This window comes from Lolium perenne, chromosome 3 (assembly GCF_019359855.2).
Source record: "Lolium perenne isolate Kyuss_39 chromosome 3, Kyuss_2.0, whole genome shotgun sequence".
In the NCBI taxonomy this organism is placed as follows: Eukaryota; Viridiplantae; Streptophyta; class Magnoliopsida; order Poales; family Poaceae; genus Lolium; species Lolium perenne.
This window is the reverse complement of record NC_067246.2, coordinates 255,151,532-255,164,318: the sequence shown is the minus strand read 5'-3', so window position 1 is coordinate 255,164,318 and position 12,787 is coordinate 255,151,532. Positions and strand designations below refer to the sequence as shown.

Here is a 12,787-nt window from a genome sequence, read left to right as displayed (position 1 = left end):
AGAAAATGCACGAATATGACATAAAGTGTGCATAAAACATGTAGATAACATCAATAATGTGGCATGGAACATAAGAAATTATCGATACGTCGGAGACGTATCAGGCACCATTAGTCTTACCTTTCTTACCACAAGCCTATCCCAAGTCTTTACCTTACAAGTTTTTACTTGTTTATTTAAAGAGTTACTTTTATAGTTAACTTTGGTCTAAGTCAAGAAGGTTACTAGAGTAACAAAGTTAGTCTCAAAGCTAGCCAAGCAAGATAGCACCCCTCATGATTAGTGCTAGTGCTAAATATTAAAACTTGACTACTCTAGATGGGAACATGTGACTTGAACTGAATTTGAAACCTTGGAATGATGAGTCATTTCATTGAATGATTTTTGAAGGTGAATATGACTTGGAGAAGATGGTGATTTTTGATAAAACTGATATTGGTTTGGATTCGATACCTTTCCAATTTTGAGTACCCCCACAATACCTGATTATGGGTAGGGCTTAACTGGAAATTTATGCATCTTAGTATGGGTTCCCTCTGAACACACATCATAGGGGTTATGCTTGAGGTTGCCTCCGTTGTTGAGAAATGATGTGAATTGATGTGAATTGTACGGCCAAGCCCTGTGCAGTTCCCATGTTGACAGTTGGTCTTCACTGGGAGGCCAAGCTCATGGGGAGAGGTGCTCATACTAGGATTTGTAAGTGAAAGGTTATGGTTGATGATCCGCGTACTGTGTTACGATGATTCGGGGTAATCCCGACGGATGAAATCAAATGTTGTGGCACAAGTGTGCAACCTCTGCAGAGTGTAAACCTATTCGAATAGCCGTGTCCACGGTTACGGACGGTTGGAAAGGCCATACAGTTTCCGGTGTCAGATTCTTGAAAATGTTGGTGAAATGATTGGTGAATGGTGACTTGATTTTGAATCACCACTTGAGTGTGGGAATGACACTAATGTTCCCACTTGAGTTAGTTAGCACTTGAATAAGTCTTTTCTCAAATACTTGTGAACTAAAATTGGCTTTATGCAAATAAACTAGAGCTTAGCACCCCCTTACTAGAATTGATAGTACTTACATTAGTATTAGTTTGCGAGTACTTTAAAGTACTCACGGCTGTGTCCCTGGCTATTCAAATGGCCAGACTATGAAGAGGAGCAGAACTATCAAGATGACGGCAATCAGGACGTCTACGACAACTAGGGAATCTTCTGACGTCAGACGTTGGCCTGTGGACTAGAGAGTCCCTTCTACTTACGCTTCCGCTATGAACTTTGTGTCCGTTGATCAATAGATCAACTATTTGTGTAATATTGGATCATGTGATCTCTATTTGTAAGACGACTATGGTATGTAATGAATGATGACTTATGATATTCAACTGTTATGTCTCGCAACAACATTATTCCTGGGATTGCGATGAATGACATGACAGGCATCTGGACTTAAAAATCCGGGTGTTGACATACCGCCTCACCCATCAACTCCACCAACTGCGGCTCCGAAGATGGCTTGGAGGTCGCTGTTGTGAATCCTCGCTGAATCCGAGCAAACCTACCCTGGATTTATAGAAATTAGGGGAAAATCAAAATCAACCCCCAAATCTTGGACTGCTTGCAGGAATTCGACTCAAGATTTCGCGAATTGGGAATTAGCGACGAACTCTACCCTAGTGGAACGAGACTGGAATCTGATACCAATTGTCACACCCCGCCCCCTTTCCGGTATGATTGCTGATGTGAGGCACCATCGCGATTGCCTCAATCCATCTGGAGCAGAGAGCAGAGGGAGAGTAGAGAGCGGAGTTTGGTTTTATTCCAATCTTCAAACTAGTTTGATGCCCGAGACTGCTACTTGTCTTCTTCTTTCTAGACTCCAGACCAAGCCTCTAACTCTTGTCTGTGGCCGAAAGCCCATGTGCTCCTGGCCCAACACATGGCCATATTATGAGTGTTACAGAGGTGGATGCTCTCATGTGAGGATGTTGGTCAAGGTGGTGGATCACTTGTTATTCCCCAACTTCGTTGGTGGGATACATTGGATCTTGGTCAAAGATAGCACATAAACGCCCCCCAGTTAACTTGCCACAACGACATGTGCTTTGCTACTTGTGGCAATGGATCTATTCATCTACTCACCAAATCTTGTTAATGATGGTGTTTTTTTTTTGATCTCGTAATAGTAGATATTCCACTACTAGAAAAAGGAATATCGATAAACGGATTACCCATGGCACAACAAACTTTTGGTGTGCCGCTGCTACTATCCGTGATGCACTAAAAAAGAATGTGCCACTAGTAGGTCCTTCCCCGTAGCACACCAAATAAGCCTATGTGCCATGGACAAGTTGGGACAGGGTAGCCGGTATGCGCCCACATAATATGGCGCACACAGGGACAATGCGTCATGGTAACCTAATACCTGTGGCGCATCATATTTCTGTTCGCCACATGTATTCGTGGTAGTGCTAAATTTGGACCAGAAATACCCGTGACGCTCCCTATTATGTTGTGTGATTGTGTCGTAGTTTTTTTTTTGTTTGAGCATAAATTGTGTCGTAGTTATGGTGCGTAATCTAGTTGCCTGCCCAGCACCTGTTCGCTTCAGGAGGCCCAATCATTGAGACCGTAGTGAGCGGCAAATATTTATTAGTAGGCTGATTGCATGCATGGATACGAAAAGGCCCATGGCCTTATAGGCAATAGCTAGTATGGGATGCAGCCCATTCCCACCTCTTGTCGAGACTATAAAACAATACAAACACACTGAGTTCACACGCAAATCTCCGTACAACAAATGTAACGGTCGTAAATTGACTAGAAACTAAGGCTGACTAAGACTAGAAAATCCCTAACGCTTCGTTTGGATGTTTGCATTGGGAGGCTTGGCATTGTATTGGGTTGAATGTCCAATACCCAAGATATTGATATTGAGAATGTCAATATTTTTGTTTGGATGTTTACATATTCAGAACCCAGGCTTGATATTGAGGTTGAATGCAAAATGTTGTTTGTATTGTTAAAGTGTGGAATTGCAATTGTACGAGACTAGAGACACATACATCTACAAAGAACTATTCTTAACATGGTAACACTCCCTAATTCAGACTTGTAAATAAGCAGTACTAAAGCGAGTGCAAATTTTCTCCGGTTGATAAAATCCAAAACCAAAATTCCAGAGCTGCAAGTTGAACGTAAGCTCGTAGGCTTGACGATGGTCTCAACTCTCAGCATGTTGCTTCGCCTCCCGCAGAGGCACACACTTGGCCATCCCAGCATGTCTCCTTCACGACGATTGCATCCTCTCCAGAACCTACGGCTTCGTGACTGCGGAAGTTGTCTTGTATCAGCATGGCGTGGCGTCGCTCACGACTGCGACCTCCGGCATCTCCGCCTGACTCCCAAAATGCGCATTGCGGAGAGGCGCGACAGGATACGCGTGCAGTGATGACGAGGCCGGACGCCGAAGTTCAGGGAAGAGGTAGGGCGGCGGGCTGCGGAAATGCGCCGGATGCCGGAGCTCGGGGTGGAGGTGCGCCCACCGCCGGAGCTCGGGAGTAGGTCCTGTACCTGCGGACACAATACAGAGATGAGAGGGAAGTGTTGGAGGGGTGAGAAAGCCGCACATGGGGAGCGCGGAGGGGCGGGAATACGGTGCCTTCTGGTAGCCGGAGGAGGAGGGCGGGATGGGCGGCGGCCGGCAGCCGGCGGCCGGTGGGGGTACCTGCGGCGCCGCCGCTCCTTAGGACGCGCACGAGTTATCCTGCCGAGCGGGGTTGGGGCCTTGGGGGAGAGATGAGACATACGAGGGAGAAAACGTTTCGTGGCCCGAATGCATCGCAATGTTTAGCTCTAGGCCTCTATATTCGGGAGCGGGCTCGGTAGGCAAAACTTTAGTACCTCAATATTTAGTCTGGATTCATCCCACGAATACCGAGGCCATCCAAACGCTCTGATTTTGGGATATTCGGGTCTGCAGAATACCAATGCCTAATACCACGTCTGAATGCAAACATCTAAACAGACCGTAACTATTTTTATTTTTATTTTTATTTTTATTTCTATTTTTATTTTTATTTCTTTGTACCACGATAAATAATTATCAATAGATCGGAACACTTTTTAAAAAATACCATGGCCACTAAATAACTATGGTGTCTCGGACATGTGCTTTAAGCAATTTGTTATCGTGGAAGTGCACGTGCTTACTGTTGATCAATCTCTCTCGGTCTCTCCTGAGTTATGTCTACTGTACGTACGAATAGCTTGCCCCGTGGGGTCAGTCGCATGACCCTAGCTGCAGTTTGCACGAATATTCACTCGCTACAGGTTGCTGCTCACATTCAGTAGCTACAATTTTCTATATTTAGTTACTTCCTGCGATTTATATTAATTGATTTAACATAGACAAATTTTCCTATATTGTTGTCAGTTTGCATTGTTGTCACACTTTATTTTCTATGACGGGAATAGCTTGTTTTCCTATATTGTTGCAAGCACCAATTTCACCAATTTGCGCACACGTGGACACAATGGATTAGGGAGGTGGGACGAACGCACAATAAAACCGAAATCACGCATTCACGGGTGATCACCACGATTGATCACTTCTTGGAACGTCGCTTGCTCCTCCCAATCCCTTTCCGGCAACCGGCCATCTTTCCCAATATGGCAATAGCCTGCTCCTCCTATTCCTTTTTCTATCCCAAATTCTATTAGGTGTCTGGGCACTCTGGTGTCTTCCACCGTACTCCCACGTATGCCTCGTTGGATTAGAGCAAATATAATAAGGTACAGTCTGCTAGCTATAAGAGATAAAATATTACAAGTTTGCTTAGTTGGAGGAGAGAGATAAGGATAGAGAAGAGAAGTGGGCTCTTATCTAATAGACAGCTCTAGCAGGTGCTCGTAGGCACTATGTGAAACTAAAATGTGGCCATGTATTAGAAAAATACTATACTTTTATAACTTACTATTGTAGCTATAATAAGTTGACTATAAATGATGTGGCAAATTATTATAGCCGGCTACCGGCTACACTGTTGTTCTTGCTCTTAGGATCACATGGTGGGTTGGTTTTCTATGTGGACAGACACACGTTAACCTCTTCCCTGCCTTATCCTGTCATTTCGTTCCGCTCGCATCAGACCCAGAACTCGAGCTCCCATTGCCTCACCGCTCCCTCTCAGGCCGCCTCTGATTCGCCGCGCTGTGAGGACGCCCACCTCCGTGCCCGCTGCAGGGCTCCGTCCCTATGGCGCGCGGCCGGGAGGATGCCCATCTCCACGCGCGCGGGCTGGAGGCCTCCGTCTCCATGGCGTGACGCCGGTAATCCCACCTCCACCGCGCTGCAGGCACCGTCTCCATGGCGCCGCTTGGGGATGACACCCACACTCCACCCGTGCTGCAGCCCCCCCCCCCCCCCCCCCCGTTCCCATGGCGCGGCGCCGGGAAGGGTCTCGTCCAACCGCGCGCTCCAGGGTCCCCCACCTCCATGGCGCTGTGCCGGGAGGACGCCCACTCAGGCTCCCCCGTCTCCATTCACCGCCGGGAAGGGCCTCGTCTCCACCGTGCGCTTATTGGACCTCTCCCATGGTCCAGCAGGTGGATTCATCGAGGGCTCATCTCGATGTATTTTCTTGGTGCATCTGTGTAGGTTCTTCTTTTTTCTACATCCCACCTCTAGCATTTTTCAATTTTTTACATCCCCGATTGAAATTACAACCACTAATATTTTCTGGGATGTATTTCTTTTTGGAGCTATATGTATTTTTGATCTTATTTTTACATCCAGAGATCTGTTTTTACGTCTAGAGTGATGACATCGTTGGATTTTTTTTCCTTTTTCTACATCCGTGATCGGGAAAAAGAACTTTCCCCCAGATTTATATGTAACAATAGTAGGTTCTTCAGATCTTTTTTCTACATCCACGCTGCCTTTTTTGCATCCTCAATTAAATCAGAAATAATAGAATATTTTCTGAGATGTAATTTGCTGTAGTTAAACTCTAATTTCTTACATTCCAATATTTGTTCTGAACTTAAGGAATAAAAGAAGAAGGTGACAGATGCATTTACTCTGTTTTATTTGTGTGATTTATACACGATCAAGAGCTCGGATTTTTCCCGTCATGAACTCGCCACAGAGTTGAGGAATGAGAATGCATTCTCTGCATGCATAATTAGGACTTTCCATTTTTAGAAGACCGGGATGTTGGACTATTTTATTTCCTAATTTGGGTAGAGCACCCTGGTAGACTAACCGATGCTATAGCACCGGGTAGCAGCGTCATTTTTCAATGTCCAGAAAATTATCAAATTGCATCTACTCTGCCCCCTTGTTCCATGTCGTGACCCTCCCCGTGTTCATTCCTCTCTAGATCTAGCATGTCAAATACTATCTATCGCAAATGTTGCTTCATTGGGAGATTTCACACACATTTATGATTTCTCTGCACAACATCAACAATGCACCCGTTGGAAAATGGCCATAGGTATCATCCATACAAGATGTTAGCACATGCCAGAGGTGGTGGTGGTTTTTTTAATAAGGGGAAAACAAGTGGTTCTCGATTAATTAAGAAATATTGGGGAGAAAATGTTATAAAAAACAAACAAATAGCTCCCAAAACATGCGCATGCAACTAGACAAGGCAACCAATTCTCACCACCTACAACCAACAAACACTCTCAACTTACGACAAGTGTGAACTCATGGATCACCAAGCCGCAAATAAGGTCCCACTAAACGGACACGACAAACTAAATTTGGAGGTGAGACCATCAATTAAGCAGACACAAAAGCTTTCCTTGCAATGTTCCCCTACTTTCTTATCCTCAAAGAGACTTCTCCGCTTTTCTAATTATGCCCTTCAAAGCCTTTCCGCCAATGCAGTCAATCTCCTTACCATATGTAGCTCTAGCCGCCTACAAACTGACGGTCCTGGTGAATTCCAGATCTTGGTTTTGTCAAGGGTCAACCTTGCATTCTTTCAACGGTCTAAGATTCTACTCAGTTTAACCATTTGTTACCCTAATCACTTACTCCCTCCGTCCACAAATAAGTGGACGCGCGCGGTTTCCAAGAGACCTTAAACTTTTTGTAAAAAAAAACTCCATTCCTTCAATCAATCTACTCATTAGTTAAAAAGATGCTTTGATTTAGGTGCTAATAAATGTTGTGCATTCTAGTAACCAATAAAACAACATTGAGAAACCAAAAATGATTAATGGGGGCTGAAATCAAGGCATGCACTAGGGGTCTAAACGAAAAAAATATACCAAAAAGTCTAGATGTACACTTATTTGTGGATTTCTTAGAAGGCTAGATGTGCACTTATTTGTGGACGGATGGAGTAGCTGAAAGGACCCTATTAGCAAGGCTACATCCCATACTCTTAGTCAGATCCTCTCGCCGGCTGGGAGAGACCAATAAAATTTTCTTTTAGTAAAAAAATGGTTGTGACTATCTCTTTATCGATTGAGAACTAATTTTGTTCGTACTCATATGATGCCATCATATATCTTGTAACTTCACGAAGCAAATCTAATGGTTCGGATTTTGTTTTGTTACATTGCCACTTGCAACTGAAAAAATTCAGTTACAGCTTAACTTTAGAACAAGCAAATCTCAAAAAATGTACATGCTCTCTCACCCACCTAAATCGCCATCTTGTCGCTACGGTTTGGACTAGTGCCCAGCGAGTTCCAGGCCAGTCAACTAGACAGTGCACGGGATGTACCGCACGCTGAGGCAGCTGCTACGCTCTACTAAATCACACCGGTCTGAGCGAGATCGGTGAAACAAAGGTAGTTGACGGCGCATTCCCATCCTAATCCGAGGTCGCCCTCCAGAAACTCCATTACAGGAGAAGTGCCGAGTTCCGCTTCCGATGAAGAGGTGGAGGAAGACGACGACCACCGTCCCCCAGACGTCTCACTGCAGGGAGCCTCGCCTTGACGGCGCCAACTCTGCTCGGCGGCGAGCAACGGCTGAGGAGATTCCACGTTCTGATATTGATCAAAGAAACCGGCTACTCCGCCAGCATTTGGGTAGATAGCAGCAGGAGGCAGCGGCGGTGCCGCCCGTTGGCACGCATCGCCGACGCCAGCTCCGCAAGTGTGGTCGCCGTAGTAGGCGATGACGAACGCCGCGGGGTGCTCCTGCGACTGCTGAACCCGGCGAGTCGCGCCGCAGCCATTGGCGCTGTACGCGCAGCGGTAGTAGAACCTGAAACAGAAGAGCGTACGTACGTGAGGCTCCGCTCAGATCGATCAGACAGCCGCGACCCGCGAATCGTGCGAGCAAATGCGTTGGTTCCTACCTCGGGTGGGTGCTTCCATTGATGTCCTTCTGCCCGTACTTCCTCCACACGAACCCGTCCGCAGTCGTCCGGCTCCGGACCTCCCGACGCACCTCCGCACCACTACGCGACCTGCGAAATCAATTGTCAAATTAACATTCCTGCAAAACTATAGCCCGTACGGTCGATCCTTGCTTCCAAGTGTCGAGCGAGCTTTGTTTCGTACCTTCTTTTGGATGGCATAAGAACGCCGTGCTCCATGGTCGCCTTCCTCTTCCTGCTGGTGGCGCCCCCGCTGATCGCGGCGATGACGCGGTCGCAGCAGCGGAGGATCTCCGCGGTGAGCGCCTGGCCGCGCTCCGCCACCATGGGCGGCGATGCCGCCATGAGCAGCTCCCCCAGGTGCGCCGCGGACTGCTGTCCCATCGTCATCAGCTCCAGCACCACGGAGGTCGGGGTGGACAGCGCCATAACGATCGAGTCTCTCCGCTCGCTCGATCTTTCCACTACTCACTAGAGCACTAGAGCTGGGGCTGCACCTTGTTTGGCTTTTGGGTGTCGTCGGGTTTGTGAGTGCCGCGTCGTGTGGGATGGGGAATTTATAGAGCTCGGGACAAGGGAAACTGCAGGGAAGCTGCGGGAGGTGGAACTAAGAGCATCCCTACTCGTTTGGTCTCCCCACACCAAAATCCGGACGAAACTACCGCTGGATTGGACGAAATTAATTCGTGGGGAGAACCATATTTCTAGTCGTCCACCCGAAGTTCGGCGGACAAAGTCGAAATTCAAACAAGTCGTCGTCCCGCTACAAATTCGATCGGCAAAAGGATCAGCCACAGATCGGCGATCGAAGGGAAATTACACTGAAACAGGGGCGTCGGCAGTCCCGTCTGGCACGGCGGTGTCACACGCCGTGGTCGAAGCGGTGGCCGACGCTGCGGCCGCAGTCGATGTTGAAGCAGCGGCAGTCGACGTCGTAGAAGGTGAGGACGACGAGGTAGGCGCCGGAGACGACGAAGAACTGGCCGGAGCGGGTCGGAGGATGTCGCTGCGATGTCCCTCGTACCAATTCCTCGTCTCCTCGTCCATCAGTTCCGTGTTGCCGCCGCCCATCAGGAACGCCAAGTCTGTGTTCCTCTTCTTCGCCGCGGCCGTCGTCTTCAGCAGGGCGATCCGGTCGCCTTGGTTGGCGAGCATCTCCCTCCACCTGCCGTCGAACTTGTCGGCCCTCCCGGCGGCGTGCGTCCTCGCGTCAGCCATGCACTTGTCGAACGACGCCTGCAACCTCTCGGCGGGATGGCCCATCTTTTTGAGATCTTTGAGCTTTTTCTGGCCGAGTTCCGGGCGGCCATCCGACGAGCCTGGCGGCGGAGCGTCGGGGTTGTACTGTTAGGTTTTGCTCTTCGAGAGGCTCGTGCGGGTTTCCGTCCACTTCTCGCACTTCTCGATGCGGGAGTAGACGTTGAGGAACTTGAACTGCGAGCCGGTGTCATCGTGGTACATGCCGAAAGCCCGTCGCACCTGGGGAAAAAAGAGGACGGCGATATGGGTCAGCTCACGCCGATCAGTACACGCAAAGGGTCGACGGAGGAGGCACGGCGTATGCATACCTTGGCTTCAAAGTCTTCGCCGCTCACCGGCGTAGTTTTGATCTCCTCCAGTATGCCGTGTCATTTGCTGCACGCCGTCTGTATGATCCCCCAATGGGTGGCCATGCCTTGTCTCCCCGGTTCATGATCGTCTTGTTGAAGTAGGGATCGACGAGCTTGCGCTCGTCGAATGCCGCCTTCACTCGAATCCAATACGTGTCGGAGGTCTGATTCGCCCCGGTTATGCCGTCCATGGACACGGTCATCCAAGCTTCCGCGAGGCACTCCTCTTCCCTCGGCGTCCATTTGATGCGCGGTTCGGCCGGCGGCGTGTCCTTCTTCCTCTTCTTCTTTCCCTTCGGCGGCGGGTTGTCGTCGGCGATCTCGACTTGGGTTGGTTCTTCCTCTTCTTCTTCTTCGACGGCCTGGCTTCCGTCGGCAACATCCTCCACCCACCGGTTGCGCTCCGCGACAGCTGCCGTCGCTCTCGCCTCCTCTTGCGTGAAGAACCCCGGGCTCGCGGCGGCGGCCGCCGAGCCGGAGTCGATCATCTCGTTCATCACCTCGTCGTTCGGCGCCGCCGTCGCACCGAACGGGAGTGGCCCTCGTCGCAGGGCCGGCGAGAAGCCCTCGTTCAGGTTGCCGCCGGCGAGATCGGGCAGCGACGGCGTGAACCTGGACGGTTGGCCGTAGGTCGCCTCTTGGAACATGGCAGGCGAGGACGGGGAGAAAGCCGACGGGGAAGTGCTTGTACCTTGGATCGGCCAGTGGCCGGGGAACATGGCGGCGCCGCCGCCGCGAGGATGGCCCATGCTCATGGCCATGGAGACCTTCCTCGCTTGTTCGTCCTCCGCCACCAACGACACCCTCTTCGCGTTGAGTCTCTTCTCCCTCTCCGCCCTGCCGCTTGTTTTGACCTGTCGCCGGAGCTCGTTCGTCGCCCACTCGGCGTTGGACACACCCGATGGCCGCTCCTTCTTCGGCCGCGACTTCCTTGGCTTCGGCGGCATGGTGGTGGACGAGAAAGAGGAGGAGGAAGGGAATGGAGACGGCTACACAGATTCGGCGGGAGAGAATGGGGATATGCAAGCAAATTGGAGGGAAATTGACAGGATTTGGCGGTCCAGTCGCCGACTATGAGGGTCCACAAGACTCTTTCGCGCCAAATTCTTTCGTCCGGAGTCCCCGAGCGCACCTCGGGGGACCGGGGTTGGCGTGGGCTCGTCGGATGGATTTAGGGCCAAATCCGGACGAAATCGAGGAACCGGGGACGCGACTTGGCCGAATTACGCCGTCCGGATGGAAAAAACGTCGATCGAGGGCCTCGTCCGGGAGACGAGTGGGGATGCTCTAAGGGCATCTCCAGCGGCGCGACGCATTTCGGACGCCCAAAAGTGGTCGCGAGCGTCCGTTTGCGTCGCCCCGCGGACATATTTTGTCCGCGCGTCCGTTTGCGTCTGGTGTGCTCCCACCGGGGCGACCCATTTTTTGAATTGCAACATAGTTAAAAACATTGAAAGTAGTACATAAAAATGCATAAAAACTATACAAAGTAGATCTATAGGCCTAGACTAGTTGCTTCCTGACGGGCCGGCACCGTCGTTGCGTCGCTCCGTCGTTTACTTCTCCGCCGCCTCCCGCGCGGCCGCTATGGCTCGGTGTGCCGCCGCGTCCTGGCTCAGTGCCTGCTCCAGCCTCGCGTTGGCGGAGGCGTCGTTGAACGTCTCGAAAGACTCGACGATGGCCCTCTGCTCCGCCGCCTTCTCCTCAGGCGTCGGCGCATCAGGGTCATCGGAGGACCAAGATATCTCTGAGTCGCAGTGCTCTGCTGCAGCGGCGGCCGCCAGCCTGCGCTGTTCCAGCTCGGCGTCCAACGCAGCGTGGCCCGCCAGCTCCTCCTGTGCTTCCTTCTCCGCTTCAGCCAGGGCCGCGGCGTCCCTGACCAGGTGGAGGAGGTCGGTGCTGTCTTCAGAGTCGAACTCGTCGTTGGAGCTCGAGGCCGGAGGAGGTGGAGTGGGAGGTGAAGGTGGAGGTGGAGGCGCGGCAGCCTGGCCGCGTCCGGCGCTGCTCATGGCGGATCTGCTAGGGCTGAGCGGAAGCGGTGGCTAGGGTTTAGTGGGGAGGAGATGAGATGCTCGCGCCCCTGTTTATATAGGTCGGAGACAGGGCGACAGCCGCGCCACGCGGGGCATCGCCATTACTACGCGCGGCACGCGAGGCTTCGCCATTAACGCGGCCGCAGACTGCCGAAGCGACGCCTCGATGCCAGTACTGGCGGAGAAGACGCATCGACGCTGCGCAGGCTCGCGGAAACCGAGGCACACCATTAACACGGCCCTGCAAAGGATGCAACGCGCCGCCCTGAAGTAATGCCGCAGAAGACGAAGCAGTTGTGCCGCTGCCAGGCGGGCCCGTGCGAGGACCGAGCGGACATTTTCCAACCGCCGAGCGTCCACGGAGACGCAAACCTGGCGCATATTTAGGCCAGGTTTGCGTCTCCGTGGACGGCCCGGTCACTTTGCGTCGCGTCGCTGGAGGTGGTGTACGATGCATTTTCGGTCACGGCGGACACAAACGGACGCTCGCGCCGCTGGAAAGTCCACTGTTGAGCTTTTGGTAGTACGGTAGTACGTACCTGCCAAGCCTAACTAACCCTTTCCTTGCCCTTTGCAGCCGATCGATCCAAGCCAAGGTGTACAGCCCAAGAGAAGTGAGCTTGGAATTGAAAATGATATGACTATGCTAGCTGCACATGTAAGATAAAATCTGTGAGATCGATCAAAGCTAGTAGAGATACGCTCAGACATATGTGCGGCCCGGAGTCCGAGTACGATCGAGGGCGACGTGTAGTGGTTGCCCAAACGCGTATACGTAGGCAGTAGGCTCATCTTTG

General features: G+C 51.0%; 1 protein-coding gene across 1 annotated transcript; it reads right to left on the bottom strand.

Annotated features, from left to right (window-relative positions):
* Window positions 1-7,561: 7,561 nt before the first annotated feature.
* LOC127338745 (uncharacterized) lies at window positions 7,562-8,864 on the bottom strand. The gene is made up of 3 exons (XM_051364743.2): window positions 8,532-8,864; window positions 8,327-8,437; window positions 7,562-8,232 (listed from the first exon to the last, which is right to left on the bottom strand). The coding sequence occupies exons 1-3, from the start codon at window positions 8,774-8,776 to the stop codon at window positions 7,773-7,775; spliced, it is 816 nt and encodes a 271-aa protein (XP_051220703.1). The 5' UTR covers window positions 8,777-8,864; the 3' UTR covers window positions 7,562-7,772.
* Window positions 8,865-12,787: the final 3,923 nt, after the last annotated feature.